This window comes from Triticum aestivum, chromosome 5B (genome assembly GCF_018294505.1).
Source record: "Triticum aestivum cultivar Chinese Spring chromosome 5B, IWGSC CS RefSeq v2.1, whole genome shotgun sequence".
In the NCBI taxonomy this organism is placed as follows: domain Eukaryota; kingdom Viridiplantae; phylum Streptophyta; class Magnoliopsida; order Poales; family Poaceae; genus Triticum; species Triticum aestivum.
In genome coordinates this window covers 249100490-249116896 of record NC_057807.1, presented here as the reverse complement: position 1 = coordinate 249116896, position 16407 = coordinate 249100490, and the positions used below count along the sequence as shown (strand labels likewise).

General features: G+C 40.5%; 1 protein-coding gene across 3 annotated transcripts; it reads left to right on the top strand.

Annotated features, from left to right (window-relative positions):
- The first annotated feature begins 326 nt into the window (after positions 1–326).
- LOC123111207 (long chain acyl-CoA synthetase 6, peroxisomal) lies at positions 327–14680 on the top strand. 3 transcript variants are annotated; one of them, XM_044531942.1, is made up of 23 exons: positions 327–721; positions 1888–1948; positions 2020–2097; positions 2625–2696; positions 2795–2876; positions 3030–3135; positions 3216–3292; positions 3810–3854; positions 3949–4035; positions 6600–6689; positions 6787–6866; positions 6964–7057; positions 7381–7469; positions 7598–7686; positions 8622–8751; positions 8841–8959; positions 10052–10175; positions 10257–10343; positions 11549–11652; positions 11730–11815; positions 13759–13845; positions 13941–14027; positions 14226–14680. In XM_044531942.1, the coding sequence occupies exons 1-23, from the start codon at positions 583–585 to the stop codon at positions 14319–14321; spliced, it is 2109 nt and encodes a 702-aa protein (XP_044387877.1). In that variant the 5' UTR covers positions 327–582; the 3' UTR covers positions 14322–14680. The 3 variants fall into 3 exon arrangements, with proteins under 3 accessions (XP_044387877.1, XP_044387878.1, XP_044387880.1); XM_044531943.1 differs by having other exon boundaries at positions 14203–14680; XM_044531945.1 differs by having other exon boundaries at positions 442–721; positions 1893–1948.
- The last annotated feature ends 1727 nt before the right edge of the window (positions 14681–16407 follow it).

The window sequence follows — 16407 nt, the reverse complement described above, 5'->3', positions numbered from 1 at the left end:
TCGTTGGCTTTTCTTTATAAGAAAAACTTCGTGAGCACCGCGCGTCCGTGCCAAGACTCGAACTCGTCAGTCCGTGCGTTTGGACGAGGTATGTGGCTTCTAGTTGACACATGCGTGCGAGGTGCGAGCCATCTAACGGCGCAGAGCGCGTTCGTGGGCGCCGATCAGAAAACTGACGTTAACTTTTTTATCATTTGTCATTTTTGGGTAAATAAAAAAACCCAATCCCCGCACACACTTGGACGCCGTGCCGAGCCGCCGCATGTCGACGCGCGCACGCAACCGAACAACCACATCCGTGCTCCCCGAACCGCTCCAAAAGACCAAAATGCATCGGAGCTATCTATGCGTCCGTCTCTTCTTCTCCACCCGATCATCCAAGCATCCGCTCGAACAAGGCGCACGAGCCGAGTTCCCCACGTCTGTCTCGGTCTGTTCGCTCTCACGTCACGCGATAAGCCCGTGTTTTTTCCGTCCCTCGCGTCTGCTCCCCCCACCTTCCCATCATCACGCGGCGCTAACGAGTAGCGACGCGGACAGGGGTTGCGTGACACTACCGGGCACTGCAACAGCACGGGAGCCATGGCGCGGGAGGAGGAAGGACCCGCAATGATGGACGCCGCGGGGCGACGCCTCCGCGTGGTCTCCGCGCACCTAGAGCCGCAGGCCGGCGCCACCGCGAGCCTCGCCGCTAACCCCACCGCCGGCGAGTACGCCCACGGTACGTCTCTCTTCTCTTCCCTCGCCCCTTGAGGTCTTTGACCCTTTGGCCTGCATGTCCTAGTTGGACCGGCCTTCAGCGGGATGCTCTAGGATTTGGATTTCGCGTTCGATTCATTCAACAGCACGCTTTAACGGGGATAGCGACTAACGCTGGCGGCGCGGTGGTGGTCAGAATCCTGTTGAGTGGCTCACGAATCGGGGCGTGGCACGGCGCATCTGCTCCGTCTCTCGCTTGCTTTTCCGTTGTGAGTTTGTTATATAATGGATTTCACTTTCCTGGAAAAGTAACATAGTACCAGAAGAGAGTGGTTGCTCCCGCACTGGACTGGGCAGGTTGTTTTGCTAAGTGTCCATAGCTTCCCTTTTTGGTTTGTCGGCACCAGGAAGGTGTGAATGGAACGGAATCCTCTATATGCAATCTGAAAAGCTTGAATCGCTTGCTGCAATCTGATCGGGATGCCTCTTCCTGAAAGGCTGAGTGCAAGGCTGTAGCTTAATCCTGGCTAAAGCAAACTCAAAAAGTACCAAATAAATTGGAATATTCCTTGCTACTTTTTGGGCCTGTTCGTGATTATTGGAGTAGTTTATAGTACTCCTATGTTTTTTTATGAATCTACTTAGAACTCTAGTGCATGGTTTTCCTTGTATGAACAGTGGTGTTATTGGTGTATTCAATGTGGTTTGCAAGAAGCCCCACCATGCCAGGCTTGGACCTTCTCTCTTTCAGACATTTTAGCGGAACAATGTATTTCTTGATACAATTTTACTTGATCTGAGCCTACCTCTACATCTCTCTAAATTCGTACCCGTATCCTGATCTGAAATGGACAGAGACAGACAGTGGTTTTGTTATTAATTGTATATACCTCATCTCGACCCTAAGATCCTAACAGCAATTGTCAAATTTGCCGCTCAATTGCTAAGCATATGTGTTATTATTTGGAGCTTTGCACATTTGAGTTTAAATGGCACGTGCCCCAGGGATAATAATGCATGTGTTTGTCCTTTGTTTGAGAAATGGCTTCTTAAAAAATAAATCGATCACTAACGATTCAATGTACTCTCGATTTCACTTAGCATTCACTAGCACCGATTTTTTATTTTGTGAAATAGCATATGAAGAAGAAACTATCATTGTTAACTCAGTGCGCATATCTTCTTCAGTGCAGGGCTACAGCGTTGTTCTGCCTGAAAAGTTGCAAACTGGAAAGTGGAATGTGTACCGGTAGGTTATTTATATGTTATAAAATGCATTTTCATATACTGTTGCTCACAATTACTGTTACAATCCTGCAGATCTGCAGAGTCACCTCTGCGTTTAATTAACAGATTTCCTGCTACTCCAGACATTGGAACACTGCATGATAATTTTGTGTAAGAGTACTCACAATTTCTTGAACATGTGAACTTCTGTTTCTTGATATCCATCTAAACTTAATCATATACTTATGTTAGCAAACTCTCATTTCGAATGATTAGTGCTGCAGTAGCCTTTCAGATTATGTCCTCCTTATTTACTGAATATATGCTAGAAAGATGGAAATTTCTAGGGAACCTTTGAAAGGCAGAGTTCAGCAAAACGACTGTCAATTTTTTTTCCTGAGGAAGCTCTCACTAAAAAAAAAGGGCAGCCCGGTGCATGTAGCTCCCGCTTGCGCAGGGTCGGGGAAGGGCCCGACCACTTTGGGTCTATAGTACGCAGCCTTTCCCTACATTTCTGTAAGAGGCTGTTTCCAGGACTTGAACCCGTGATCTCATGGTCACAAGGCAGCATGAGGAAGCTCTCACTATTTATTGCTATTTGGGCTGTAGTCTGGCAGATCCTAACTAGAAACAGAGTAATATGCAAGGGAACCTGTTTATTTATTGTACAACTTCATATGGTATCCCAAATTGTGCAGGTATGCAGTTGAGACTTTTACAGATTGTAGATATCTGGGTACAAGAGTGTGCGCTGATGGAGCAGTTGGAGAGTAAGGATCGAGTAACTGAGTATTCCTTACCTTTTCATTTTGTAGCCTTTCTCATGATTGTCTTGTTTGATTCTTATAAATGGCATATAACATTGCAGTTACAAATGGATGACGTATGGAGAAGCTAGTACAAGCAGGTCTGCAATAGGTTCTGGTCTTATTTATCATGGAACATCTGAAGTGAGTCATCAAGATCTCAACGAGCACTTGCCCTTTTGTTATTGACTAGTAACAAGCAGATACCTTGCCATATATTGCTATCTTGATATTAGCACCTCAAGTTTCCCAGATTAACTTATTTGTACTTACTTCAATTCTTTTTATCTGAACCAGGGTGCACGCATTGGTCTGTATTTTATAAACAGACCTGAGTGGATCATAGTTGATCATGCTTGTGCTGCATATTCATATGTATCTGTGCCACTTTATGATACTCTTGGTATGTTCCTATTACCAAATGATCTTTGCTCCATGTTTCAGTCATCCAGTAACATTTTCTATGTAATATACTTTCTGTAGGTCCAGATGCAGTTCAGTTCATTGTGAACCATGCAACAGTAGAAGCTATTTTCTGTGTGCCTCAAACGCTAAGCACTGTGAGCTTTAATCCCTTATTGCAACCTTAAATGATGACTGTTTTCTAAACTCCATAAAAGTTGGACCTTCCCTACAGTTTCAGCTAAAAAAATCCGTAGAAGTTCTACTACTCATGCCATTTCTGATACCCATTGTCAAGTCCTAATTAGCAAGGCTGGCAAGTAGCTAATTATTTCCAGTAATTTACCTATACTTCTAGGTGTTAATCTCATCCTGCTATGGTCTTAATTTATGTTGAATATGACTCTTTATGAGGGGCTTCACGATGTCATGTCAAATACTTATTTTCTGGACTGACTGTATCAAGTATACAAAAGATTAATGCGGCCGGTATTGGGCCTCTATCTTGAAATAGATTTTACTTGGACTTAATCCAAATGTTATTATAGTTTGAAACACTACATCAGTTTATAGATACCTATCAGCATTCAACTATGCATTGCATCAGGTACATTTGGAAAGAAGTATATATAATTTCCAGCTATGATCTTAACTATATCAATCCCTTGATTGCAGCTGCTAAGCTTCCTAACTCAAATGCCATGTGTTCGTCTTATAGTGGTAAGCGTGGACCATTTACAATACTTTATGCAATGTAGCGGTGATGTTTTTACGAGAACTTCTCTTCTGTATTTGAATCTTCTTTTTTGTATAGGTAGTTGGTGGAGACAATGCAAATATGCCATCTGCAACAGCAGCTGCTGGAGTGGAAATCATAACTTACTCCAGGTTACACAGCCAGGTGGGCTCGCTAATTGACCCTTCATTTAAAAAAAAACATCTGTTTGTTGTGAATTTTTAATGATACATAAGAGGTTTTCCTGTTGACGGCCGGATCCCCCCGGGGTAGGCCTATGATGAGGATACGGCCCGACAGGCCCTCCCTGCCGAGTCTTCTTCGAGCATACCACTCGGCTGGGCCGGCATCATTAATTCCATCTGGCTAAACTGCATCACGACGTTCATCCGACTGAACCGGTCGTGGCGTTACCAATGGTGCCATAAACCTCAGTTACACTATGATATCACCAATGGTGCCATCAAGGCCCTGGTAACGACCAACTTAAGTGCGCCGTTATCAGGACGTGGGCATAGCCATTGTATTCTCTGCTTCGTCACCCTTAAGGCGAAGTTAGAGTAGAATCCAGAAAAGCTCAGTAGAATCACCGAGATCCACAAGATCACTCGGACACTACATTGTAACCACATTGTTCATACAAGATAGAAACATCCAGGAGTAGGGTATTACCCCTAGAACAGTGGCCCGAACCTGCATAAAACCTCCATTGTGTGAAATCTTGTACCTAGATAGTCCATGTGTGCCTTGCCTCCACAAAAATCCCCAAATCATGCATATTGCCACAAAATCCCGCGACACCTATGCAAGTCAATTCTCATAGGCTGCGTGTATCATGATACTCATTGTGTAGTTTCATTGTGCGCCTACTTGTAAATTCTAAGGGTATATAATGCAACATTTGAACCACAATTCCTGAGAAATGAACTAGTCAGCTGCACTTCGTCATGTCTGCTACATTGTTTAACTTCTAACCCATTTGCAAGACTTGTTTTGTACACAGTAAGTTGCTGTGACAATTAGCTTCTGCTTATGTTAGAACATGCTGCGCTTAGCTTGCCGTGTAAATGGTATATGGTGAAGTTTTTCTTCCTTTTTGGTTGAAAATTGCTTAATGCAGAATGTGAAATTCGATTATCCAGTTGTAAGTAAACTGACTGGGTGATGTGTGTATGTTTATTCTGGTACAACAGTTATTTCTCCCCATTTTGTGAACCTTGTATCGCAATGGGACAATTACCGTGCTAAAGCTAGCCAGGATGCTTGGCTGCAAGTGATTAAAGGTTGGGATGAACACATATTTGGGAGAGTATGTCTATTCTTGTCTGCGTGAAACTTAGATATGTGGCATCGTGATGACATTAGTGGATGCTCAGGCTCTTAACCTTTCCTAACACAGTACAAACTCTAATGGTATATTCCTTTAGACCCCCCCCCCCCCCCCCCCCCGCAGTTGCCCAACTCCCTTGTTTCCTTACTGCTGCAAGTCCCTGCCCAATAGGTGGCCATCTCTTCATCTCCTGTTGCAAATATGTTTGGCCTAACTGAGCTGCACCCTTTCACGGCTCTCTTCATCTCTTGATCTAGCACACAGCTCTCTCCGACGCACCAGACCAGTTGATATGGAAGTGGACGGCCAATGGTATATACTCGGCACAATCCTGCTACCTCGCAACCTTTTATGGCTCCACAACATGCGCATCCTGGAAGCTCTTTTGGAAGAACTGGGTACCCCCACACGTCAAATTCTTCCATTGGTTAGCCAACCAAGATAGATGCTGGACCACAAAATGGCTATCCCGGCATGGCCTGCCGCACCACACCCACTGCCCCCACTGCGCTCAGGCCCTAGAAACCATGCGGCATCCACTCCTGGAGTGCCCCTTCGCCCGACACACTTGCATGAGATCCTCGCTTGGCTGAGGATGACAGTCGCTGCCCCAAACCAGGAGGACACGCTCATGGACTGGTGGCTGAGCGCAAAACAGAAACGCCAAAGCAGCTGCGCAAGGGCCCGGGTTCCATCACCCTACTCACGCTCTGGATGATCTGGAAGCATTGAAACGATTGCATCTTCGAAGGTGCCGAGCCCTCCATTCAGACCCTTGTTGACAATATCAGGACCGAGGCCACGCTCTGGGCTAGAGCAGGTGCATGGGGCCTTCGAGTGATACTGCCAGCAACATGGGATGTTCATTGATTGTAACCTTTTTTCTATGCTACTGCCTCTTAGGAGGTTGTAACCAAAAAACTCTATCCTTTCAATGAAATGAAACGTAGTCTTTGTGTTTTCTTGAAAAAAAACTGAGCTGCAGCATTGGCGCAATGTACTAGCGTGCGCAACATGTAACAACAAATGGTAGAACTACCACATGGATTAGGCACTCTACTGTTGAAGCCACATTTTTTTAATAGTTTTTTCTGTTTAATAACAACAGTACTTGTGTTAGTATGCTTATATGCATGCTGGATATATTGCCTTCATTTTAGTGTGTACATGGATTTCGAGTCGCTCGACTAGTCGCGACTAGTCTATGAGTCGCAAAAATATGGTCGACTCAGCTTAGTGTCGACTCGCGACTCTGAGTCGCGACTAGTCACAACGCAGGCTCGACTTCTTCCGAGTCGCTGCCCCAGAGCGACTCGCATGAGTCGCGACCCGAAAACCATGTGTATTGACTCCATGCATGTGGGATTCAATAATGTCCTATGTTGCCTTTTTAACTCAGGGAAAGATGAGTTCTCAAACTTACCGTCCTCCAAAACCTGAAGATGTTGCCACTATCTGCTACACGAGTGGCACTACTGGCACACCAAAGGTAAATCATTCACTGTTTTTATTATTCTTTGCTTCATCATGAAACTCGTCCACTTCTACTTTCAGACATGTGATATTGGATGCCAATCTTTTCCCAGGGAGCTGTTCTTTCTCATGAGAACTTAATAGCGAATGTTGCAGGATCAAGCTTGGGCGTTAAGTTTTACCCCTCCGACGTGTGAGGATTTGATATACCCTTTCTTTTTTTGCCGTAGCTTATTCAATGTACAAAAACTCATTTTTTGTATGATAATAACATTGTCATGTCTCCTCAGGTATATCTCATATCTACCTTTAGCTCACATCTATGAGAGAGCTAACCAAATTGCACTGCTTCACTATGGTGTTGCCATTGGATTTTACCAAGGGGTATGCAGATTTGAAACTATTTAAGATGAGAGTTAGTAGTACTTTGCATTATTGTTGGAGTAACTAGGTACCTAAGAAAGTGAACGACAGAAAGGACATGTATTGAGAGAAGTAACTGGCAATATGTGATCCTGTATAAGTTTTACTCATCTAATGCAATAGTTTGCACTTGAGTTGTTTCTGGTCTGGGTAACTTCTCATGAAAGCTCTGGATCGTTCAGAGACTACTTGAAGGCCATATGCATCAAGATCTTTCATCACCAAGATAGTATTTTAACCATCCAATTATAGTACTTGTCATGAGTATATACCGCTGTTTCCAGGATAATTTGAAGCTGATGGATGATTTGGCTGCTTTGAGACCAACCGTATTCGCAAGTGTTCCCCGGCTATATAACAGAATTTATTCTGCGTAATACAACTATACCAGTTATTACACATTTTCATGTTCATTATGCATATCGCTAGCCATACCTTTTCTGAGGTCCATTTTCTTCAACTAGGTTTTGTTAACTGGTTCATTGCTTGTTTACTCCATAGAATCACAAATGCTGTGAAGGATTCCGGTGGGCTAAAAGAAAGATTATTCCGTACTGCGTACAACGCCAAGAGACAAGCACTTATGAATGGTAAGCACATCATGAAGTTCATTTAAGTTCAGTGTTCCATCCATCATATTTTTGTCTAGAAACCAATTAACATAATTGTTGTTTACCAGTGAAGCATGAACTCAGCACACCAATACTTGTACACCATGCGCCAATTAGTTGTCACACAATTCACTGTATGCACCTGTGTATGTTGACCATAACGCGTTATCCCGTAGATTGATTGATTCTTTTTTGAATTGAAAAGTGTAGCAGCAGCCCCGACAGTAGAATTTTATTAGAGACCAAGCATATGTAGAAGAGGGGCATGTGCAAGCAAAATTATTCTATAATTTTATAAAATCCGACATTGTTCCTTTTAAAGAGCCTATACTAAAGATGAAGTTTTGTTCCTTCTCCTTCCTGTATAATTCGTGCCCAGGGTTCCGTTTTGCTTCAGGTTAGCTTTAGTCAGATTGGGCTCGCTTTCTTGTGCTCCTTCTGCATTCACTTAGTTTAGAAGTTTATTGTGCTTTCTTAAAGTAGTCCTAAATGCCATAATATTGTCTGTGTTTTTCTTGTAAATGAACGCTGGATATGAAGATAAGTGGCTGCTGACATGTTTAACCTAGAGACTGAAAATACCAAAGGTGCAAGTGAACGACCAAATGGGTTCCAGCTCTTTATGTAGGTCACTCTTAATAAAGATTAAAGGGGTTGATATGTGTGATAATTGGAAAGATAGAGCTTATGTAGCATTTTCATGATTTTCTTGTAGATAGCAAGTAATCATAATTTCCAAGTTGGAAACATGGATAGTAATCCTCTTGTGTTAGTTATATTTCTGTTGCTTAGCAATAACTGAATACTGCAAGATGCAAATTTCATTCTTCTTGTAAGCACACCGTATTTGTCATTTGATCCACTTTCATTCTCTTGCATATATAATGAAATTTACTTATGACGTTGTGTTTTAGGACGAAATCCTTCCCCAATGTGGGATAAGTTGGTATTTAATAAAATAAAAGCTAGGCTTGGTGGACGAGTGAGGCTTATGACTTCAGGCGCTTCTCCATTGTCAGCAGATGTAATGGAATTCCTAAGAATGTAAGCTTATACCTTGTGTGCTGCCGTGTGTGATAATTGTTGGTAACTCCATGTTCTTAGTAAGTAAACACTGTTTTAACTTTCTGTAGATGCTTTGGTGGTGAGGTTCTTGAAGGCTATGGAATGACAGAGACATCTTGTGTCATCACTACAATGGATATTGGTGACAAATTAATTGGTCATGTTGGATCACCAAACCCTTCCTGTGGTAAGTTTTCTGTTTGGTTAAAATGTGTGCTTAGGTTGACCATAATATTCTTGTGAAGTCATTATTTTATGTTATTAGTGCATAGAGAATCCATTCTAGTAATCTCTACTATTAAAGGGGAATTGGGGATTGTACGTTTGTATGTCCAACCCCCCCTCCCCCACATCCCGCGTGAACTTCAAATCAAATAAAATCTTATCAAAACCTTAACTAAATCAAAAATTTCCTTGCCTTTCCCTACCATACTCAAATCAAATCAAATCTTACCAAAATCTAGAATATGATGGGTGCAAGATTTATGTCGGACATGATTGGTGTTGAACCACTAAAATATGTATGACCCCGTTGCAAAGCACGGGCAATTAGCTAGTGATGAGTAAATGTAGGTTAGATTTACTGTTTTTAGAGAATGTAGTAGAGGCTTGCCCATCTTTTCATTAAGCAAGAATCCAGTCATATAAAATCGCGAAACCGACATGTGGCTAATTTACTAAAAGTAAAGGAAACCACTCACGTTCTACCAACAAACACACTCTAAAGTGGCACAAGCTCGACATCTTCCTTGATACTCCAGGAGGGATACTAGGTCGAATGCTGTCCCTGAACACACTGTTGTTCTGCTCGTGCCACGAAGTCAGCATGTCAGTGTCAGTGTTCATGTCAGATGGAATTCATTCTTTTCTTGAACGCACATCAAAATGCGTACTGTTTTGTATTAGAAGAGCAGCACAATGAGATTGCAGAAAAACAACCAAAAAATCAAACGAAAACTACAAAGTCTAATAAAACCGAATAAAAATGGAACAAGCAAAAACAAGAAGCTTACACAGCGCTACCAAGAAACAAAAAAGGTGAGGAACAAGTAGGTTAACACAAGCAGAGCTGAAGATATTTATTTGAGGTTCATTTAGCAAGGTCCATGGACCCATGTTGAGTGGATTTCTTTATCCAGAGACAAATTATATTGTGTCTTGAGAACTCTTTCAATATCTTTCCATGTTGACAGAAATTAAGGTCTCATTTGTAATATTACATGGAGTTTTGTATTTTCTTATTCTCTCTTTCGTAATGCAAATATTGTTTTCATTTCAGAGGTTAAACTTGTGGATGTCCCAGAAATGAATTACACTTCTGAGGATCAACCATATCCTCGTGGAGAAATCTGTGTTAGAGGACCTACAATATTCCGCGGTTACTATAAAGACGAAGTCCAAACGTAATTTGCTATCCTCCAACTCCTATTTGAACTTTTGAATCTATTAAGTGAGCTAAAATAAATGCATTTGAAAATCTGCAGAAGAGATGTCATTGACAATGATGGCTGGTTGCACACTGGAGACATAGGTTTGTGGCTGCCTGGAGGGCGTCTAAAAATTATAGATAGGTAAAACCGGAAAACTGGATGGCAATTATGTGCATTTTGCTTTCATTTAGATTGCTTAATCTGGTGTAGTTTATCTGTTTAGTGCTCTTATACTGTCGATGTGCGAGCTATTAGAACTATCACTAAACAATTGAAATAGCTGTGGAGTATAGTTGATCTATTATCTAACGAAGTTCCAAGTGAAAGTGATTCTTCAGAAAAAGGAAAATGTATGTCACAGGTTCCTGCGGCTGCGAATGCCAGCAAGGGAATAATTATTTGCTGAAAATTATTCTTTTGCTTTCATATTCTTATGACTGATCTTTTGCTTTTATATCCTTACAAGGACTTGAACTTCTGTAGCATGTTGGAGCGCTTCTAAGCTAGTTGGATTTTTGTTATGATTTTGTTAGTTGTTCAGGGTGCACAAAGTAGACAAGGCACACATGATTCTATCAAATTATGAACCTATGTTCTTAAGTTTCCATCTGCTTCCGTTTCTATTGAGGGGAAGTTATATCTTATGTATCAGTGCTTTTAACTTCTGTACAGATTTCTATTGCTACTCAGAAATTGCCAAATAAACTCTTAATGCTCACTTGAACGTAGAATGTATTATGTGAGGTTGGCATGGTAGATGATAAAACTCTAATATGTTATTAGAACTTGATACTATTCTGAAGTGCGGCATGATTTCTTTCAAATTACGGTACTCCTTCTGATCCATATTAGTTGTCGTTGAAATGGATGTATCTAGATACATCTGTTTGAGCGACAATTAATATGGATCGGAGGGAGTATAATGTCTGCCACTCAGTTATTCTTTGAATCAATATAATGTCAAGTATGTTAAGGACTATCTAAAGACAAGTTTGCGACCTTAAAATTAGAGTGTTACAGAGTGAAAGCAGCATATCGACCTTCTCAAGTACTGATCAAGATCTGATCACGCATAAATATTATTAGAATTTTGCTCACTGTTATTGAACCGTTGAACTTGGCAGGTTTTTGTCCTGTTAAGTAGTGTAATGTTTGGAGAATTTTGAGGAATCACCTCAGCTCACAGTTCTGTATCCTTTTATTTAGATTAGAGACTCTTTGGGTAATCACCCAATCTCTTTCCGCAGATTTCCCTAGGTTAATTCATTTAGTATGTTCAACTAGACTTGTTTGGTCTGACTAGTTTTCTTCCATTTCTTACTGTTCTATATTTCGCTGGACTCCAGGAAAAAGAACATTTTCAAGTTGGCTCAAGGAGAGTACATAGCTCCAGAGAAGATTGAGAATGTGTACGCTAAGTGCAAGTTCATTGCTCAATGCTTTATATATGGTAATATTCATGATTTTATATAAGTTGTACCTATCAATTTGGTGACGTGTTTTCTGAGTTTGTTTATTTGGATGCAGGTGATAGTTTCAACTCTTTTCTAGTTGCCATTGTAGCAGTTGAACCAGATGTTTTGAAGGCTTGGGCTGCATCAGAAGGAATACAAGTAAGTACTTTAACCTTTCATTTCCCACTACCTTATAAAAGCAAACATTGAGATGAACTCACTGTTTCTACTCAAATTCGACTTAGGGCCTCTTTGAATTGTATGATTTCATAGGAATTTTTGTGGGATTCTTATCCTCAATAATTTGTTTCCTGTAAGGATCCTATGCATCAGAGGGATGGGGTTGTCAAATTCCTGTCTCTAATTGCATAGGAAACCAGCATAAGCTCAAACCTTATTTTCCTTCTAGAATTCTAATGGACCCTCTCTTTATATCTCACGACTTATGTTCTTCATTCCTCCAACATTCCTACATTTATTTCATGTGAACCATCCAAAGGTTCAATTATTCCTGTTTTGAGATTGTACAGAAGCCCAAAATATGTGACGTCTCATTTATGTTTTTTTTCCTATTCCTGTGCTTTCCAATTCTTGTGATTCAAAGAAGCATGGGTTGTTCCTAATATTATGTTTGATCATTCATAGAATTAAGCAAGTCCTTTTCATTTAGTGAATTAGTGTTAGTATTGAACACTTAACCTCAAAATGTTGGGTGTGTGATCCGGGCCTTCTTGAGCCTTGCGGTAGCTAGAGTGTTGCTTTTAGATATATACAAGCTTATATTCGTGCTACTATCCCGACACCATGCATTATCCTCCAAAGGATTTTAAGAGTTCGTTTACAGTACTTTTTTGTGGTGTCCTGGAATTTTGAAATGCTAGTAACATGGCAGCATGGTATTAGCTGGAAACCGACACTAAACAAACGGCTTAAACTGGTCCCGTTGATTATGTTAGTACAGCGCATTAAAGCAGCACTAGTTCCATTATGGACGGCTGGATGGCAAGAAGACCAGGAGACCAGGATTGTTTTGTATTGTAGCAGAAGATGGTCATGTGTTGGGCAAAGATTTGCAGCAGCAAATAAAAGAGGAAAGTCCTTCAGGAAAGTATAGGATTAGGAAAAAGTCCTGTTGTGTACGAAAAGGTCTATTAAGTCTAATCGCATTAGGAGTGATCAAGGGTCTAAACCTCCACCATATAAGGATCCCATGTATCTATGTTTCAGGGAAGCAAGAAATAATCAATCTAATCTCTCTCCCTATCCTCTCTTTCTGAACCTATGTCCACCCAATCTCTCGCAGCCAGAGTCTGGCTACCTTCTGCATGGTAGTTATCATTCACAACAGGTCGAATACTTCATTTGCCACCAATAGAGGTCACTATCTTGGTTTTCTGGATGAGTTGGCTTACATTGAGAGAGAGATATACCAATTTCTTCCCATCGGGGCCCTGTTAATTCATGCGAACATTCTTATCATATACTCCCTCCGTCCGGAAATACTTGTCCTAGAAATTAATAAAATAGATGTATCTATAACTAAAATAAGTCTAGATACATTCATTTCGAGGACAAGTATTTCCGGACGGAGGGAGTACCAAACAAGGGAATGGGAGTAAAATTCTATTCCCATGCCTAATTCTTTGATGAACTCCCTCGTGTGAATTCCCCCTCCCCTTCCCTTCCCAAAGGTTACCAAACAGGATTTAAGTATAGGAAAGATAAAAAAAACCATTTTTCTTGTTCTTATGATGACTGGGAGACGACTACTTCAGGGTTTCACATTATCACGATCATTGCATACTATGCATACAAGCACACTTTTCCTCCTGTTCAAATATTCCTAAAAATATTGATTTGCAAAGTCTACAAGTTTTACTGGGAAACCTCTTTTGAGAAAGTTGTTATGTCACTTTATTTCTCAAGACCATGAACGAAGGAAAGTTTCGTTCCTGGTTTCATGCTTAAAGTGGTGCTGAGAAATAACACACTTGGGTCGTACTTTCTTGTGTTATTGTTATTTCATATATCCTCCAATGGTTCTCGCATACAATTCAATCTTGTCATGTTATTTTCTAATATACATCCTGTCTAATCTCTAGAGCGAGGATTTAAGACAGCTTTGTGCTGACCCAAGAGCAAAAGCTGCTGTCTTGGCTGACATGGATTCTATTGGAAAGGAAGCACAGGTTTCTCTCTTCACTTCCGACTGTACATACATTCTCCATAAGTAATCTATTATGTGTATCATCCCTTGATAAATATTTGTATTATCATCTACCAGCTAAGAGGTTTTGAATTCGCCAAAGCTGTTACTCTTGTTGCTGAACCATTCACAGTAGAAAATGGTCTCCTCACCCCCACGTTCAAGGTAAGCACGTTCATTCTGTTACAGTAGTACTCCCTCCGTTCGGAATTACTCGTCCAAGAAATGAATGTATCTAGATGTATTTTAGTTGTAGATACATCCATTTTTATTTATTTTTGTGACAAGTAATTCCGAACGGAGAGAGTAGGTTTAAATACGGGAAAGCTAATCTCAGTAGTATGAGCTCTGAACCCTTTACAGGTCAAAAGACCGCAAGCTAAGGCCTATTTCGCGAAAGAACTCGCAGATATGTATGCACAGCTGCGTGACGCCGAATCAGCTAGGCAGAAGTTGTAATTAATCGAGAAATGTTCAGGAGTAAGGTTCAAACCAATACAGGACAGGTTCACACAACGGAGTAAGGATTTCTCGTTTGCTCCATGAGCAGGAATACCTTTCAGCCGTCAACAGTCAGGAGTGGTGTTGGGTGTGGTTATTTTTATTTATATAAAGGAATAAAGTGAAGGCCCCATTATAGAATATCGTTCGTTATTTTGGTAGAATGCGGTTCATGTCTCCTTGCTGCTGCACAAGGTATACAAAAGACTGAAGATATACCTATACCTGTAATTTATAGGAAAACATTCTGTAACCATCAGAATGTTCAATATATATGTTACATTAAGGCAAAAATTGAGAAGAACATGTTTACCGGAGCGGTTAGAGCATCTCCAGTCGGACTGGGCAAATACGCCCAAGGATGACAATGGGTAGGGTACGGTGCAAGTATAATAATCCCATTGCCTATACCCATGTTCCTCATGAGCGTAAAATCGTACCCATACCCTACCTGTCCGGTAATATCTATGTCCATGCCTCATATCTATTGGGCAGATCAACACAACACTGAAGAATGATGGCGTAATTGCTGGATTCATCTTCTGTACATGTGCCAACCGTTGAGAAGTTTCTATGGTTGAAGAATTGGTTATCGGGAAGAGGATGGGTGGGCATGGAGCTTACATACATATCAGTTCAGGGTTTATAACACATGTTACCCACTAATAAGATGGCTTGGACATACCCAGCCACAAAATTGTATTCATGTCCTATCCACGGTTAGTCGGGTAGGTTTTGGACACACTGCCCATGGTACGAAAATGTGCCCATACTCTATTAATTTGGATGATGTATCCATGGGTATCCATTCTATTGGTAAAATTACCATCCTTACCTTCTTCCAATCCATCTCATTTGTCCTCGCCAGCTGGGGCTGACCCTAGCATGCATGTGGATCACACATACATATTTTTTAAGGACAATACTAACTTCCTGACGTCCTGATTTTAGCGATAGATCCGGACGAATTGCATTGAGCCCAATAACCCCAATAACCAACTAAGCCATCTTTAGTTGTTGTTTATTGTATATAAACAAGGTTATTTGAACCTTTTTTCTTTCATATTAGCAATAATAATATATTTTTCTTGGTAACTTTGGCATCACCGGCATGATAACTATGACCTGAGCAACATGATAACTATACTATGATAAGTCTGATAACTACATTATGAGAAGGTTAATGACTATACCATGAGAAGCATGATAACTTTAGCATGGGACAGTGGTAACTTCACGCCGGGGATGTTTCGACAAAAAATTTTCCTAGATGAAAGTTACCATGGTGTTTAAACTTAAGATATTAGGTCTATGGTCCGTAAAATTACCATAAATTTACATGGAAATTGCGGAAGAGGTTATGTTTCAACATTTTTTCCTTGAAGTCAAAGTTACCATGGTGCTTGAACATAAGTTATGAGGTCCGTGTTGCATAAATGAACATTGATACTTACACAGTAGTTACCGGGGCATATTTCAACAACTTTTTTCCATGGGTAAAAAGTAATCAATGGGTTGTATGTAAGTTACCGGGTGTCTGTTGCGTAAATTACATGCTATTTACACCTAACTTATCAGGGTATATTTCCGCAACCTTTTCCATCTATGGTTAAAAGTTATCAATGTGTTTATATGTAAGCTATTAGGTCTGTTGTGTATAAATTATCATCTTATTTACACATAAATTACCGGCGTATGTTCGAACAATTTTTTGTGACCGGATAAAAAAGTTATCAAGTTGTTTGGATGTACATTATGAGGTCTACAATGCATAAATTATCATGATATTAACACAAAAAGTTGTTGGGGGTTGTTTCAACAAAAAGAATCTCTGGGTGAAATTTAACATGTCGTTTTTATGTAATTACACATGAGTTATCGAGGGTATGTTTAGAACAAAAAAAAGTAATCTTAGCCCACAATTACCATGGTTTTTATACATAAATTACCGGATGTATGGTTTAATAAAAAAAATCCAGGACAAGAAATCATCACGTCCGGGCTAAGTAAGTTATCAGGTCTACTGTATGTATATACTAAGTTA

Bases quoted from the DNA above. Each gene is read 5' to 3' on its own strand.
- LOC123111207 (XM_044531942.1), top strand. From the start codon at position 583: ATGGCGCGGGAGGAGGAAGGACCCGCAATGATGGACGCCGCGGGGCGA. The intron at 7,058-7,380 runs GTATGCAGATTT...CGCTGTTTCCAG, and splicing joins CCATTGGATTTTACCAAGGG to GATAATTTGAAGCTGATGGA. The intron at 10,176-10,256 runs GTAATTTGCTAT...GAAAATCTGCAG, and splicing joins TATAAAGACGAAGTCCAAAC to AAGAGATGTCATTGACAATG.